Below are 17,416 nucleotides of genomic sequence, written 5' to 3'. Positions count from 1 at the left end.
AAAATACCTGACACCTTTCATGTGTTCCTTTCATCTGGAATGCTCTTTTTTTCCGTGGTTTAAACCCTAACAGGCAATAGGGTGGTTAGCAACCAAAATTGGAAGAGTCAGCTTTTTGGTTCTGTCTGCCTTTCCTTGAGTGTGTGACCTTAGGAAGTTGCTTGATTTCTTTGAGGGTCAGTTTCCTCCTCTGTAAAATGGGGATTAAATCTTAATTCATAGAGTTTGTGTGAGGATTAAATGAGATAAACTTTATGAAGTACTTAGAACAGGGCTTGGCACACCCTGTATGGTCAATAAATGCTGGCAGTTATTATTTAGAAGTAAAACATGGAGAAAAATACAGTGCAAAAAATTGAGGAGTTTCAATGTAAATACAGAAGTTTATTTTTTAACAAATCTCCCGGTAACCTTGGTCATTGGCATCTGAGGTTCTCTTTACCACTTACCTTGCAGTATGATTATATTCCCAGTAATGGATACTTACATGCATTCTCCAGAATGGTCTGTTTCTCCTTTAAGTTTTTATGATCTTTTTATTTCCTTTTCTTAAGTACAACACATTCATTGGCTGTTGGCATTGAGCTTCTGAGTGGGAAAAGTAATCAAATGGTGAATGGAAGATTTGTCCCTTGGCCACAAAAGACTTACCTGGTCAGTGAACATAAATAAAAGACATTTATGAATCCTTGGTCTGTTGTTTGAAAGTAAGAGACAAGGTAGAGTGGTAAATGCATTTTGTGGCTGTTTGTCTACTTTGCTTGATTTGAAATAGTGATTGCTGCCACACGTGTGTAAGAATACACACGATGGGGCGGTCCCACCACGGATGGTGGTGATGGTCTAGAGATCACATTCAGAGTATCCTGACAACTCTTACTGGTGGGATGAGGGACGGGTAACAGCAGCGTTCTTCTGACTCTTCTCCCTCTGCCTGATGGGGAGGGAGAAACCTTCTCCTCTGCCAGGAAACCATTCTCACAGTCCCCTCTGATCTGGGCTTCCTTGGCTTGTAGGTGGGTGGTCCAGGAGCCAAGACTGAGAGCTGCTGGTAGGGAGTGGATTAGGTCAGTGGGTGGTGGTGGGCAGGGTTAAGTCTGGAAACTTACCGAATCTTTGTTTGTGTTTTTAAAAAACAAAACAAAACAAAACAACACTCCTCAAAGCTTTCCCCAGGGCAGCTCCTCAGTGACCATTGAGTTGCTGAAGAGTGGGTGTATAATCAGAAGGAATGCTTACTTTAGGGTAACCTAAAGTTACCTTCACTGGTGGAACCAGTGAAGAGAGGTTAACTTCTTTTTAAATTTGTGAAAAATACATGACCAGGTAAATCAGATGGCAAACCTGTATCCTTATACCAAACATAACTGCAGACAGTAATTACAAAATATCAGTTTACCCCTTTGTTGAAAATGTGTGTAAACACATGCTTCCTCCTGTCCACCCCCACCCACATTTTTCTCAGGATTTAGAATTGTTTTTGTTTCTGTGAATCATTTATTGTAATAACAATTAAAATTTAAATTTTACCCATATTATAGCATCTGTGGATTTTGAGCGTTCTTTGAAGTAAATTTCACCTGTGATAGAGTGTGCATGGGGTGTATCCTTACAAATACTTTTTTAAAAAATCAACTACCATGGAGCCCCCAGGTTTAGATAACAATTGATGATAAAGCCTAAGAAATTTTATTTGAAGACATATGTAACGCACTAAACATTGAAGTTGGTATTTTTTTTAATTGAATCATGATATTGTGAACATATTCATGAAGGCATAAAATTGCTGGAAAAATGAGTTTATTAATGGAAATTAAGCTAGATCGTAATTATTACCTGTGAATAGTGTCACCATTTGAAGTTTTTATTGCATTTTAACACATGGCTTATCTTGATGAGAAAATATGTAGCAAAGGGTAAATGTAGCAATTTTCCTTTTACTATTCCCTCTGCTAAGTCATTATTGCTTGATGTTATTTTTCAGCAGCCTTTCATTTTTGTCCCAAATGTTTTTGCCTCTGGCTGGTTTTATTTCTTTAAAACGTATGTATCACTTCTCAAAGTGATGCATTTTGACAGGTAATCGATATTTTTTCATACTAGATTTGATGCTGCAATGGTCATAATCTTCATCTTAGACTTAGTTAATGGTTGAATACTAAACTAGATTTTTATCTCAAAATACTCTTTTGTTAAGAAGGATACTTTGTCTCCCCCCCCCACCCCCGCCCCTCCTCCTTTAACCAAATTCCTTTTTATCATTCCCACCCACCAAACCTCTCTAGCTGCCACAGAGCCTGGGACGCAGAGAGTCCACTTACCTGAGATACACATCTTTTTGACTGTTTGACAGTGTGTCCTCGAAATGTCTTGAGAAAGCATTTCCAGCTAGCTTACCCAATTGGTCACAGAAAAGGTATTTCTGGATACTACCTTTTTTTTTTCCTTCCTCCTGGCAACCTGTGATCTTTATTTAAAGGGGAAAAATCTTTTCCCTTCCTTCTCTATATTGAAAACTTGGTACTCTCCACTAGACCCCACTTTTTCTAGACAGACCAGCATAACGAGGATCCCAGTATTCAGAGCACAAGCATATGTAAGGACACCAGGCTTGGCTTTTGATTTTGGAAGTTCAGCTTCTTAGGTCATGATTTTTTTTTTTTTTTTTCTTTGCCTAAAACAACTAGGGCTTCCTTATGCCTCTGTGTACAGATGACAGTGATAGTCTAAGCTGGTAAATGTATTCTCACCTGCTGCCAAGGCACTTTGTCTAAGATGGGTCTTCAGATTTCAGACAACTGTTCATGCCCCCTCTCTCAGGAGGGTGACTTGAGGGAGAAAGGTCAACAGCTGTCATACCTTTTGTTTTCATTGAAGGAAAGGTCTCCCTTTTGTGGGAAAAGATAAAAGTACAGGTGGGCCTGTCAAGAATGGGTATCTCTTTCCATCAGCTTTCCATATCTCCCACAGATAGCAAGCTGACCTTACTCTCCTGGCTCTGAACCTTTTTCTTTAGGCTGTTCCTCTTTTGTTTTTGTTTATGTTGTGTCTTTCCATATAAACAAATACATGTAGGGTTTTTTTTTGTTGTTTTGTTTTTTTTTTTTTTTAAGATTTTATTTATTTATTTGACAGACAGAGATCACAAGCAGGCAGAGAGAGGCAGGCAGAGAGAGAGGAAGGGAAGGAGGCTTCCGGCCAAGCAGAGAGCCTGACGCAGGGCTCAATCCCAGGACCCTGGGATCATGACCTGTGCTGAAGGCAGAGGCTTTAAACCCACTGAGCCACCCAGGCACCCCACACATATAGTTTATAAAAAAATTTTTTTTAAAAAGAATTGTTTGTGCTAGAATTCGTTGGTCCCCTTTGGCTTGCCCAGGGATCACTTAGGTGCTGTTTCTTTGTTTCTAGAGATTGTACTACTTCTGCATATGGGAGAAAGAACTAAAAACTCCCCAGGGCTTCCTTCCTTAAGTGGTATCAAATGAGCACACGAAAGTGGAAGAACACCCCGATACCCATCTTTGCTGATGCCTCTGCTAGAGCTACTGTTTCTTGACAGGGTTTCTCTCTGTATGTCTGAAGGCTTATGAAGACACTGTTGGGGAACATAAAATGCAATCAATTTTCCTCAGTGGTTAGATTCATAAATCCCCAAGCTATTTTTAATGACATAATCTAATCAATTGATAGCACTCCTAATAGTGTGTTGACAGCCAGAAAGAGACAGAAAGCTAGTGTAGTAGCAGGTGGATGGGTAAGGAACCTCTAGACAACCCACCCCCGCCCGCCGCCCCACATTAAGAAATCTGATATCTGGATTAGGTAAAACCCAGGAAATGTGGATTTTTAAGAAAATGTTATGCCGTCTTACCTCCTTTCTTTCAAGAAAGAGACTGTCTAATGGCTAGAACGAAGGAGAAAGTGGTTTTCAGACAAATCGCAGAGAGTCCTAGAATCTGCCTCCTCAGAACCAAACTGTAATCGCAATTTAAATATCTCTAGAATGGAAATCAAGGGGGAATAATTTATTATAAATTGGTAATATTGTATGTTGTTACTCCTGTGCCAGGCCAGTAATGAAAACTTAATATTCATCTCTTGGTTGCTTCGAATTGAAATAAGGTGAGGATGAGCAGAGTAAACAAGCTGAAACAGACTGTGAAATTGCACATGATGGGAATCTTTTTTTTTTTTTTTCCAGCTGCTTATAGACTGTAAATAGGTTAATATTCCACCTAATGATGGCTCTTTCGATTCCTTCTGCCTTTTTATATTTTGGTCAGCTATCAACAAAACCAAGTTACTACCAGGAGGGACATGAATAGCTAAAATTTATCTATCTGAGGGCCAGGAATCTCCTGGCAAGGTATTTATGTAAATGAATTGGCTTTCACACTGGGAGGTGGAAAGAGTTCTGCCAAGGCTGGAAGAGCAGCCACCCAGAGCCCTCTGTTCGCAGGGTTTCCAGGCAGCGTGCGTGTTCTGCTACATTTTTTTCTTTAATGCCATCAGAAAAGATGAGTGGCAGGCATGGTGGTGCTGCTTGGCTGACCAGCTGTGCCCTAGTTTTTCACCGTCCCAATCAGTCGCTGCCTTTTGCAGAGGTGTCTGTCACCACTGATTTACTTAGCCACTCTGACCTTCTAGTTGCTTCAGAAGGGGCTTGACCCAGAGCTCCTGCCGAAAGCCATTTACTGGTCGTCCGGAATGCCAGAGCCCGCGTTTTGAAGAAGGAAAAACAGGGACCCCACAGTTTCCTGCCTAATTGCAAGAGCCCTCCTCCGCCTGGCTAAATGCTTTAGGTACCTGAGCCCACTTGCTGCACTCTCGCCCCAAACTGCAAGCCTCCGTGATCTCTGAAGTTGCTGGAGTGCATAACTAAGCGGGACCAGCTGACTCTGGGCTCCAATCAGCTAGAGCGTGATGTAAGTGTTCAGCAGCTGCCGGGCTCTGAATTAGCGTGCTCAAGTAGAGGTAGTACAGCATGGCTAGACTGTTGTGAGGCTCAGAGAAAGCGGAGGGGGAGATGGATGAGTCCAGCATTCTAAGACGAAGAGGGCTCCAGGTAGGAGATCCTTCCGTTCTTGCAATGTAGCATCCTCAGTGGTCTGCCGTTGAGGATTTCAAAGTTCCCTTTTCATTCCTTTTCTGGGCACGGATAGCGTGCACGGTTCCTCGTATCCTCTTGGCAATGGGATACACTAAGTCTCTGGTTAACAGGGTTCAGTGACACATCACAGGGCTCAATGAGAAAGGCTCTTTTGTCAGAGACAATGGATAGGACTTTTAGTGTGATACTTTGTGCGTTGTTTTTCTGCCGGTTGTTCAAGAATAGTTAAATCGTGGCTGGTGGTGACAGCTGAGGAGCCAATTTGGCATTCTGTCAAGTGTCTGGGAAGTCTGTCGAGGGTGGCAACTCTGTTCAGTTCTGGGAACGCAGGACTCAGTTTTGTGTCAGGATCAACCTCCGAGCGGCAGCAGCATCTGTCTGATGGTCTTGCAGATGTGTGCAGCTGCTGAGAGTTTTCTCCTGTCAGGGAGATGAAAGTTTCTGCTGGCAGCTCAATCAAAGTTGACTGTAATTTGTTTACATTGAGATGGGGAAAGATCCCCATCTTACTGCCTTGATTTTTGTGCCCAAGTTTCTCTAATTAAATTACTCTGACTTCAGTGTACAAATGTATTCCAAGTCAAAACTTGGCAAATCAGACAACTTGAAAAAAAACATCTGCTTAGCGATTTGTAACTTTAAGGAAGCCAAAACCTAAGTATGTTCAGAATTAGTATGTTTAACTCTTTGATAACTCTTTCTTTTGTGTATAAGTGGTATTTTTTTTTCTGAAAGAATTTAGTGAGTAGCCATTGTTAAACTCTCATTCATTATTTTTGAAAAAAAAATGTCAAATGCATGCTTGACAGTACAAAATATATAGCACATTTAGGAATGCTTCCAGATAGTCCTTAATAGGCGTTGACTTCCAGCTGGTCTAGTTGTCTGCTTTTTTTGTTCTAAGTGTCCATTACTAATACAGTTATTATTCATATCATAATATTGTGGGTAAATTAGGGGATTATTTGCAGGTAAACAAAAGAGGGATTAAAGAAATTGGGGTTAAATGTCATGTATTGTTCCCAGCCTAAGTAAACAGACTTGCCTCTTTAATGATTTTCACTGTGGTCATTGTTTTGAATGTACAGTATGGTTAGTCACTGCTGTGGATTTCCTTTTCTTTGTTTTCATCACATCTATAAAGTTCTGGTAATGCACAGCTGTTCATGGGGCTCCATGTCCTCTTTGGGGTCAGTGGCTAAATATGGAAAGTCTCTTTGTTAGAAAGATGATAAACTGTTAAGCTCCCCTGTGGTTCAGCTTATTAATAAGTGGCAGTTCAGCTAAGTTTTCTCTTTCCTTTAATGCATTTTGGGTAATTGCTTAATGTATGGTTGATCAGAAGCTCCTTTTTATGGTTTATTTCTGTAATATATATTCTCAAAACTTCAGAGGATATGGTTGAAACACATGGTGATTTTGAGGGGTAGAGATATCACAGAACTTTTAATTTTAGAAATAAATAATGATTGTGGTTATTTAAAATACTGGAGATACTCTCTTGTCAAAAACATTTGCAACAAAACAAAGGAAGCATAATTCATTGATGTAATATGTGGACAGCTAGATTGTTGTCATACTCAACATACTTTAACTACATCTACCATAAGCTACACAATGGATAAAGAATGTCTGATTTCTTTTATGAATGAGATACAAGTCTTTATTCTGTGAGAAGTAATAATATGAAAGCATCTCGAAGTTCTGTCACCCTCATGGCTACAACTTAACTTTGGCTCAAACAAAGCTTTTTTTTTTTTTACTCCCATTATATCTAATACATTTTTTAAAAGCCATCTCTTACATAGAGTGGTTTTTTAAAGAAACTACTGTATAAGGAATCTATTTATAAAATATAAAATTTAAGAATTTGTATTACAAAAGATACTGTGGAGTTCATGAGAGTAACGCCACCTAGTGAATTTAAACATTAATTTTCAAATATACACTATTTGAAACATTTCAGCATGTCACTGAGATACATCTGTAGCAGGGAAGCGAAGGTGAAACCTACACATTTTATATTCGTGATTCAGACCCTTTGTTTGCGAGGTAGTCTTGAGCAAGTCCTATACCCTCAGTGTCCATTTATTTTTATGTAAAATATTTCAGAATGAGACCTGTGAGTGTACTAAGTAGGAGATGGGTATAAATGAGGCCTAAAAAGTTAATGGCTATATAATAAATACACTAGCACATAATAGATAATATGTTGGTGAATAGCAAGGGATAATTTTTATTTTTGTAACACTGTGTCATAACTAGCAAGATGAAATGGTTACATCTTTACTCCATGTATGCTATTGGAGTTTGTTTTTAAGTTAGAAGAATCAGCAGCAAAGATAGTAAACATTATTTATTTACAGGGATCATTTTGACAGGGCTATAGGTTGTTATATAATGATAAGAGTCAGTTGATGTGCCACACTGAATAGAGAGGCATGCTTTGTCAAACAGGCCAGTTATTTAGATAACAAAAAGCCCAGTCAAAAATCTGGAGCACACAAATATTCTAATTCCATAAAGTGTATTTTTATAATAATGTAGTATGTGTTCAGTGTAAAATAATGCGGTATGTGTTTAGAAACTACTTTCAGAATTTCAGTACCCCTAGCTCTTAAAACACAGGAATACTAGTGGTATTTTTAAAATCTGGTCTTTGAGAAATTTTTTAGTGAGAACATACAATTTCTCAAGGACTGACTTCCTCATAAAAGGGCAACACAACTGAGTTGTTCATCTTAAGTGACTCACTTCTCCATCTTTTCTGTGGACTCTATTAATATTTCCTGTACTGCTGATAGCACTTCAGTCACTGCCTTTGAAATGAGAATGGGGGAAAGAGGCCCCAATGGCTTCCACTGTTAGAACCTGGGAAAGTTTTCACACTGCGTCTCAAAACATGGGAAATTCTGACGGATGGATGGGCTTGGGCAGACCTTGGACTTGGGGCAATTTGAATTTCTAGACAGGTCTAATTCATCAAAGGATAACTGGCTCCTTTCAGGGCTAATATTCCTCATACACAGACCATATTTTTTAAACGTCAGGGAAATTAATTGTTTCAGTGATTTTTGTTACATGTTTCCATTTTGTTTGTTTTAATGAAAGTATCCCTATCCCTAACGTGATAGCTCTCAAGGCTGGAGAAGGATGGATAGGCATCATTAAAGTATCAACAAATCACTAAAAGAGGGAATAGTCTCCTAGAGAGATGTCATAGGATTCCTTTCCTGTCCTCCTGTGGTATTTTGCTCTGCCTGCTATCATCTGTTGATTTCCCTCCTCCCCAGTTATGTATTGGCATTTCAGTCCACTTCCAGATAATCACATGCAGCTAGCATGAATTTTTTTTATTCTATGTGATGTAGTTAATGACTAAATCTTTTGACTATAGACTTCCAGATTTGTGTTAGGTTTTTTTGTGTGGGGTTTTTTTTGTGTGTGTGTTTTTTTGTTTGTTTGTTTGTTTTTGCTTTCCTTTTTACCTGACTCTGTCTCCCAGCCTTAAGTGAAACAACAAAAAGCTAACATTATTACTTTGGTCTAGGCTCTGATTTTCCACTGGCCATTGTCTCAAACTAATTTTGGTAAGCAAAGAAGCAGGTGGACTCTTCTGTTCTCACTGGGTATCCAGCTACCTCTGTTTTCCTCAGTACTTAAATGTGGGTCATTCAAATCATAATGCCTCAGTGTGTCTTCTCTATCAACTTTAAAGTGATTTCGATGTGTTTACACTTGACCCAAAATTCCATCACAGTATTGTTGTGGGGGACTCTTTCTCTTTCCTTAAGATTCTGTGTAGTTACATGTCAGAACTCTAGTTAGAGGATTAATTTTTTTTTTAAAGATTTTATTTATTTATTTGACAGAGAGAGATCACAAGTAGGCAGAGAGGCAGGCAGAGAGAGAGGAGGAGGCAGGCTCCCTGCTGAGCAGAGAGCCCGATGTGGGGCTCGAGCCCAGGACCCTGGGATCATGACCTGAGCCGAAGGCAGCGGCTTAACCCACTGAGCCACCCAGGCGCCCCTAGAGGATTAATTTAATAAAAAGTTATGATAATAATAGTTTGGCATAAAGAACTTCTGTTCTTCAAAGTTTCCAGAAAGGCAAAGAGGCTTTTTTTGGGACAGGAAGAATCAAGATGGTAAATAAAAAAAAAATTTTTTTTTTTTTAGAGAGAGAGTGCACAATCAGGGGGAGGGGCAAAGGCAGAAGAAGAGAGAGAGGGAGAGAAAGACTCCTAAGCAGGCTCCCCTAGCATGGAGCCTGGCGTAGGGCTTGATCCTGAAGTCCTGAGATCATAACCAGAGCTGAAATCAAGAGGAGGACTCCTAACTGATTGAGCCATCCAGGTGCCCTGATGGTAAATGAACTTTTGGTAGTTGCAAAAACCTAATTAATTAGACCAGGTGTGGCCATATCTAAAGCGATATTTCTTAGCTGTTGAAGGAGTTCACTTTCTGTGTCTGAGATGGAAATAAAATGTTGTGGTTTCCTGATTCACAGAGGGTAAGGATGGGATGCCCTCAAAAGCTTATGTTCCCTCAAATTTCTAGTTTGTCCTTAAATAATTGTTTTTTCTTAACACCTTTTTGTAACCATGTAAAGTAGATGAATTTGAATACTGGCTCCTCTTTTGCACCTTCTTATTCTCTGATATAGCTGATAAACCAGAAAATTGCCATCTCTTTTTTTGTCAATGAAATACTAATTTTTCAAGTCATCTCGTTCCCACCTTTGATTTCTCCATCTGTTACCTGCTGTCCCTAAGCCTTAATAATTCTACCATAAAAATATGTCCAGTGTCTAGGGCTCTACTCTTTTACCTCTGAATTTCTGAAATGTCTCATATCCCTTTGTGTCCAGGCCCTTCTCCAGTCTATGCTGGTTGTCAGCCTGGATCCCCACACCAACCGCATGTTTAAAATTCCTGTGTGACTTATTATCTACCTCTGGATAGAGTTAAAACATACCTGACTCTTTTTAATGTAGCTTCTGTCTACTTTTTGGGTTTCTTTGCCAACTCTTTGCCTTCCAAAACCTTATCCCATCACCCCTCTCCAGATGTCATAGATCCCTAGATCCCCTTTACTTAAAATACTCTTTCCTTATTTTGCTCAAATTCTTGCTGCTCATTTTAAGGACCACAGTAAATTCTCATTCTTTGATGAAATTTCCCAAAATTACTGCGGTCCATCCTGGTCTTTGTAATAGTTATCATCTGTTTTATTTGCGTACCTAATCTTATTGCATGGTGCATTGTTACAAAATGATTTGAATGTCTTACACTAAAATGATAAGACCATTGAAGATTCATGGTTTTAGAATAGGACATGTGTTCAGTGACAATGAATAGCTCTGTAACTTTAGACACAATGCTTAACCACATCTGTAAAATAGAAATGTTAAGGTATTTTAAGACTGGAGGAGGTTGTAGGTCATGTAAGTACTGCACCTGGCACACAGTACTTAATAAGTTAACCTTAGCACACTTGCCTCTCTATTGCCACGGAGCCTTATGATTTTAAATACTTAAATGTGCATATCAGCCAAAGCCTTGCATAGTGTGATTTTAAAGAGTTAAATGTGGGTATCAGGCAGGGTCCAGGTGGTAAAAAGATGGCATGCATAAATTGGATAATTTGAGAAGAGTTTAATGAAAGGGAAAGTGTAAAAGTATGTATAGGCAAGGTATAGGTGGAGTTTAAGGGATGGTGCAGTCCCAGAGGGTAGGAGCAATAGGAAGCCATCATCTTCATAGGCCTGAAGGAGTGAGGGAGGGAGCAGTTGCCAAAGGTCCAGACAGAGAAGGCAAGTGACAGGCGCTTAGATGAAGCTACATAGCCCTTCCATGGTGATTCTGCAGGGAGGGGCTGAGGGGACATCACAACTTTGTTGTCCTCCTTCCTTCTGCACTCTGGAAGGTGCTCCTCATGGGCAAAACCCAGTCAGAAGGCAGAGGGGCAAGTGATCCCGTACCTGGTGTCCATGTAGGCAGACTACAAGGTTCGGGCGTAGGTCTGGATGGGCAATGGAGGTATGCACAGTACAATGGCATGTAATGATCTGCTCTTCGCTCGCTCTGGCAGCATTTTGCCAGCCATGGTCAAAATGATCAGTTTTCCTAGTGCAGATCTCTGGAGCCTGAACTGAGTTCAAGCACTTGAACGGATTCAAAGCTGCTCTTTTGTGGAAAGCCCTGGCCCTCAACCATTTCCCACTTACTTGTAATGATGTCTTCTTTCTAGTCAGGCTGCGAATCCTCTTGGGAGAATGTTCCTCCCCTTCCACTTTAGTGTCTGAAGCACATGGTCTTCTTTGAATCAATAATGCAGGACACCTGCACTTGAGATCCTGCAAGCAATCTCAGTTTTGAATTGCTCTACTCCTCAGATCTGGGCTCAGAGAAGTGGGGGTGTGAACATCCCAGGAGATCTCTTCCTATTTGTCCCCCAGCTTCCCTTAGCTCTGCCCTGTCACAGTCTGACTGCCCATCTCTGCTCTCCTGGAAATCCTTTGACAGACTTACGACTTCACATCATGTCCTTGGCTCTTAGTGAGAGTTGCTAGAAGAAATGGCTGTGATTGTCCATCTCTGCGCTTTCTGGAAAACTCCCCTTGAAGTCCTGGCCCTTATGATGTGCGTTGTCTCTTGCATTAGGCCCGCATGATAAATTAGCTTAGCATTCACTACTCACAATGGTCCTTCCTCCAGGTGAACCAGTTTGCTTCTTCGAATCAGATACTGGGAGCTAGCTCTGTCTTGCCACTTTTGTCTCAGCTGGTCAGAATGGTTACACACTCAGCTGCAGTAACTTTTGAGATAAATGTAGCCACCACTTCTCCACTGTTGGGTTCTTAGTTCCCGCTTTGAGGACTTGTGTGGTTTTATGTATTATATCTTTGAGAAATCTTAAGTTGCCAGAAAAGGTTTTTCAAAGTAGATAATACCTGAAAATTTAATAATCTTGCGCTTAGAGCATTGAAATTATCTAAAGAATAATTTTAGAAGAAGACAAAAGGAGACTAAAAGACCAGCTAATCAATGAATTAGGTTAACTCTAAAAACTGTGAATTACTTGAAATTAGAAAGCTCAATCAATATTCATGCAGCCACCAATCATTTTATCGTTGACACCAGAGTGTAATGAGAATAGGGTATTTGATTTTACTTGAAACTTGAATTGCAAATAAACTATGAGCAACGGTAGAGCTTTTTAAAAAGTCTTTGAAACCATGTGTCTATCTTGGAAGCAACCAAAAGCATGGAGGTTGGCAAATGACTTTGGAGACATACATGTTAGAAGACAACATTGCCATTAAAATCATGCGTTTGACGAATGTTTCGTGATGGGGAAGAAGCTGATAACAATAATGAGAAGTGAAAAAGCAAAGTGTATACAAAGGTTGTATAAGTCTATAAAAATGTGTAGCACCTACCCACACATTAGTCTGTATGAGGCAGAGAGGAGAAGTTGGGGGTGGTGGAAAGAAACAAAAAATAAATAAATAATTCCTATCTCACGTATATTAGGAACCTGTTTTTTGTTTATTTTTTTTTTCATGTAAGATAACAGGGGGAAAAGCACTAAAAGGTTAATTATATCTTGATGGCAGGATCTAAGAATTTTTCTTTAACTGTTCTAGAGTAAGCATGTATTACTTGTATAATCAGCCAAAGTGGGATTTGAGAGCCTCTTTATGATTTTTTTTTTTGCTTTGTTGTCTAAGAAGTTGTTTTATATCCCTCACTAAGATCGATGAAAAGCTCTCAAAGATTGTTGCTTATTTTGTGTCTTTGTGAATTTGTAAAAGGTAAATCAGTTCTAATATGATACATGGTTCCAGACCTTAGGACAGTGGTTTAACAGAGGCTGTCCTTTTGAACCACCTGCAGAGCCTCTAAAGCCTGAGACCCAGATGCAGTCCCCATGGATTGAATTAGCACCTCTCAGTGGCGCAGCTGGGCTTGAGACCCACTGCTCTGGGGGGGATCACCCGTTCAAGGAACCCAGAGGCATGGAACCTCCTTCTGTACTTCCAAATGCAAAATTTGACAGTCTCTAAAAAGGCATATGTGGCAGCTCTGGCTTCCTTTCTTCCAGTAAGACGTGGGTTTGTTTTTATGGAGAAGAAGGTGGAGGTGGATGTCCTCCTTGCATTTGTTTCTTGACTTCCTAAGTAATGGCAATGGTAGTAATGTGAGAGCATTAACAAACCCATGTTCGGGGGCAGTTACGAGATTGGGGTGGCTGGAGGCAGCCCTAGACCATTAATCCCGGACCCGTTAACCAGGACCCAGGGCACTGCTGCTGTCCAGTTCCATTTTTACCTTTTTAAAAAATTGCTGGTGCATGCCCTGTGCTTTACTTCTAGAAACCACCTCAGGTAGGGTAAGAGGTAGCTTTGTCCCTTGAAGCATTATCCTAATGCGGCCGATAACAAACACGTGTGATTTGGGGCTCTTGCTGTAGATCTTCTGTAGTCCCTGCTTGAGTTCTCAAAACACTTACTACCCTTAGATTGTGAATGCAGATGCTTTTGATTCACGCAGTCAGGGATTGAACTCCATTCTTTGCCTTTCTTTCAACAGACATATAATCATAATGATGATAGCAGCAACAGCAGCAGCATATTTTGACCAGACGGGTGTCAGACGACTGAGTGTTGTGTGTTAGGTATACACCGTTGGCCTTTTCATCGCCAGCTCCATCAGCATAACAGGAGTGGGATATGGCGCCCACCTGCAAGGGGCTTCGCACAGCAGTCCTGGCAACAGCCAGCACCGGGTCCCACATCTGTCACAGTGCAGGGGAGGGGGGGCACGGTAACAGTGCCAGGCTGTGCCGTGGGAGGCGGAAGGCTTTGTGCAGGTGGGGAGGTTGCCGCCAAGTGGTGACAGATGACAAGGCGCGGGTGAGGCAGGAAGTAGGTTCCAGGCTAGGGAAGCAGCTGTGCATGCCAAGATGGGGTGACCACATGGGGTACACCCTCCCTTTGGAAGGAGCTACAGGTAATGCCTGTGAGAGGGAGGAAGGGACCAGCTGGAGGCCCAAGAGCTATGTCTTGTTGAGGGATCTGGACAGGATCCCCCAACAATAGGAAGCCACTGAAAGAGCTTAAGCGGGGCACAGCAGTCTTGTGCCAGCTGTCACTTGTTGTGTCACATGTGAATAGAGAGTGCCCCAGGAGAGGCTGGAGGTGGCTAGGACGTAAGGAGCGAGGAAGTGAGCAGTGCCACCACTGCTCCCGAGTCAGTGGCTGCAGGAGTAGAGAAGAGGCAGCTCAGTACAATTAAGGCATGGTGACTCTTGGGATGGGTGGGAAAGAGCTGGGAGAAGCTGCAGATGACCTCCAGGTTTCAGACCATAGGACCAGCAACAGCTAGGGGCCAGAAATAAAAATGATCTAGATGGTGAGAGGATGACTAATTCTGTGCATATATATGGAAGGAAGCACCTTGTAGGCAGAGATGTTCGGTAAGCTACTGAACGTATGGCTTTAGGCTTGTTTCCACACAGAGGTCAAGGCCAGTTATAGATTCTGAAGTCATCTGCTTTAAATAATTAATCGAAGTACATTATGAATAGGAAGAGAGGGCAATTTCTCACAGACTAATAGGTTTCTCTTAGAATAGCTTCCAAGAATTACTATTATGTGTATTTTAACACTTCTTTTGCAGGACTGGTTATAGTTATACTAAGAGCAGAGTCATTTCATGCTGTAGTGTTGGATCTTGAAAATAATGTATCCATTTTGAAGATGTAGGGGTTTTTTGTGTGTTTTTGTGGCTTTTTAGTGTGCACGTATTTTTGTAAATTGCTTCCAACTTTGACGACTTGCCTACAAAGTCTCATTTCAATACAATTTTGAAAAGGCAAAATGAAACATCTCAAACTAGAGGCTGTAATGGAAAAAGCAATTCATTCTTTAAATGAAGATGATGAGGTTGGTACCATATTGCTTGAAACAGTGAGTAAATTTAAAACCTGAGTGAGATTACATCAAACTCAGCCAAGATTTTTGTTCCCTTTGAATGGAATAGCTGTAATTGAAGACAGGGGGTTCAACCAAGAAAGACAGATGGCATGTGTACAATTTTATCAATTTTCTGACATACTGTTGCCAATTTGTGTATGTACACACAAAGACATGAAATCACATTGGTAAAAACTGAACCCTCTTAAGAGTAAGAGGTAGAATGTGTTGCAATGAGCAGGAAATGACTGTAAAAAACACTTAAGTGTTTTTTAATAGATTGTTTTAGCTTAGTGCTTATTGTTAGATAACAGCCACGTGGAGAAATTCCTTTTATAGGATTTTTATCATAATGATATTTTTTCCTGATGAGAGGTGGTACTTTTGTATTTTTCAGTTATCTATTCTTTCAATTTTAGTATTGTTCTGAAGGTGAAGGTGGAATAATACCATGGATTTGACTATTTATACTTTTTCATTAGAACTTTAAATTATTGAGCTCACAGATTCTTTTTCCATTAACTGTTGAACAGTCCAACTAAAAGATATGGTAAATACAAATTGAATTTGGTGAGTGTGGTGGATACAACTACTCTCTTGATTTTTTACTCCTCTGTATATATTCAGTCCCCTGCCCAGGCCTCATGGTTTCACGGTGGACATGGCTTACTTCCCATCAGTTGACTTTGGGCTCACCTATGTGACCTGCTGAGTCCAATGAGCTGTCAGCGAATGTGTCACAAGCAGAGGCTTAAAATAAGTTTGTGGAGTTGGATTCACCTCATTGCACTTTGGTGATTTTCTGTGAGAAGAACACAGAATGCCCTGTGTGAATGCCCTGAGTAGCCACTGGGTCCCAGAGCAAATCCTTGTGGAATGGACCCTACAGAAACCTGGAGCCAGGAGTCAAGACCGGCAGACTCATAGTCAACATGTAGACTTGCAAACATGAGACTAAATGCTGATTGTTGTAAGTGCTAGTTTTATGTGGGTTTGTGACCCAGAGTTATGGTGACAGTGGTGACAATACAGGGGATGAGCTCGTGTTGTGGTTACGAGAATAAGGGCAGTGGCGTTGAAGTCTGTTAGACTTCAGTGGGGGTGTTGATCCAGCACCTGTTGCCTTGATAATTCTGGGCATACTGCTCTCTTCTAAGCTTCAGTTTTGTTATCCATAAAATGGGAATACTACTCACCTCCCAGGAATGCTGTAAAAATAATTAAGATGGATGTGTGTAAATTACTTTGGAAAGTATCAAGCAGGTAGCAAGAACACAGTACATGATCATGGCCATTGTTACTGTATTTCTAGATAGCTGAACCTCTTTCTTTCTCTGCTTCCCTTGGACTATGTCACTTGCCACATCCCAGTTGTGTGACTCTGGAGCAGGTTAAAATTTTTATGTGTCTTGGGTGTGTGTGTGTGTGTGTGTGTGTGTGTGTGTGTTTTCCTATAATGTAAGGATACTAACATTTACCAAGCAGGATTATTAGTGGACTACAGCAAAGGTAGGTAAATATCTAGTTGTCTTAGTTCAGGCTGCTATAACAAAATCATATGGACGGGGGGGTCTTAAACAACAAACATTTTTCACACTTCTGGAGCCTGGGAATGTCAAGGTCAAGGTGCTACAGATTGCATATCTGGTGAGAGCCCTCTTCCTGGCTTTCAGATGGCTACCTCCTGCCTCTGTCTTCATGGTGGAGACAAATCTCATGTCTCTTCCTTTTTTCTTTTTTTAAGGGCATTAATCCCATTACTAGGGCCCCACCTTCATGACCTTGTCTCACTCTAATAATTTCCTGAAGGCCGTACCTCCAAGTCAATCATGGGGCTTCACCATATGAATTTGCATTGGCAGGGGGAGGAGCCACAGACATTCAGCCTGTAGCACTAACCATGGCTGGGTGGGTGGGCACTTAGTAAAAGGAGCTCCATTATTTTTACTATCCACAAATTGTCACCATTTCTTTAAATTCAAGTATCTTTTCCTAGTTCTTGAATGCCTCCTATGAGCCAAGCATAACACCCTGCTCTTTGGGCTCACTTCTGGATTTCTAAAATCTCTGTCTTTTTTGAAAGGAAAGACAAAAGAGTGGAACATAGAAAACGAAAGTCCATAAGTGCTGCAATTGAAAAGGCATATTGATAACATTCTAATATGTAATAGGTGTGTATTATACTTCTGCTCCTGTGAGCATAAACTAACACATTTGGAATAGGGGAATTTATAAAGGGCAAAGAGTAGCTCATATGGTGCCAGTAAAGTCTTTTAATGGGAAGAGTGAAAAATGCTAATAAGGAGAGATTGACCATTAGGG

General features: G+C 40.7%; 1 protein-coding gene across 4 annotated transcripts in view; it reads left to right on the top strand.

Moving 5' to 3' along the window:
* MAST4 (microtubule associated serine/threonine kinase family member 4) overlaps positions 1-17,416 on the top strand; it is a 553,319-nt gene that overhangs the window by 204,123 nt on the left and 331,780 nt on the right. Inside the window, exon 1 of one of the 4 annotated variants that reach the window (XM_044267828.1) lies at positions 4,977-5,068. The exons of the other annotated variants lie outside the window; for them this stretch is intronic. Coding sequence (XP_044123763.1) covers positions 5,030-5,068 — 39 coding nt within the window. The 5' untranslated portion in view covers positions 4,977-5,029. Of the gene's footprint in view, positions 1-4,976; positions 5,069-17,416 lie in introns of those variants that run through there. 4 annotated transcript variants of the gene reach the window in all.

Source organism: Neovison vison, chromosome 1 (assembly GCF_020171115.1).
Source record: "Neovison vison isolate M4711 chromosome 1, ASM_NN_V1, whole genome shotgun sequence".
Classification (NCBI taxonomy): Eukaryota; Metazoa; Chordata; class Mammalia; order Carnivora; family Mustelidae; genus Neogale; species Neogale vison.
The sequence above is the reverse complement of the archived record's forward strand: the minus strand, read 5'-3'. Positions and strand labels throughout refer to the sequence as shown.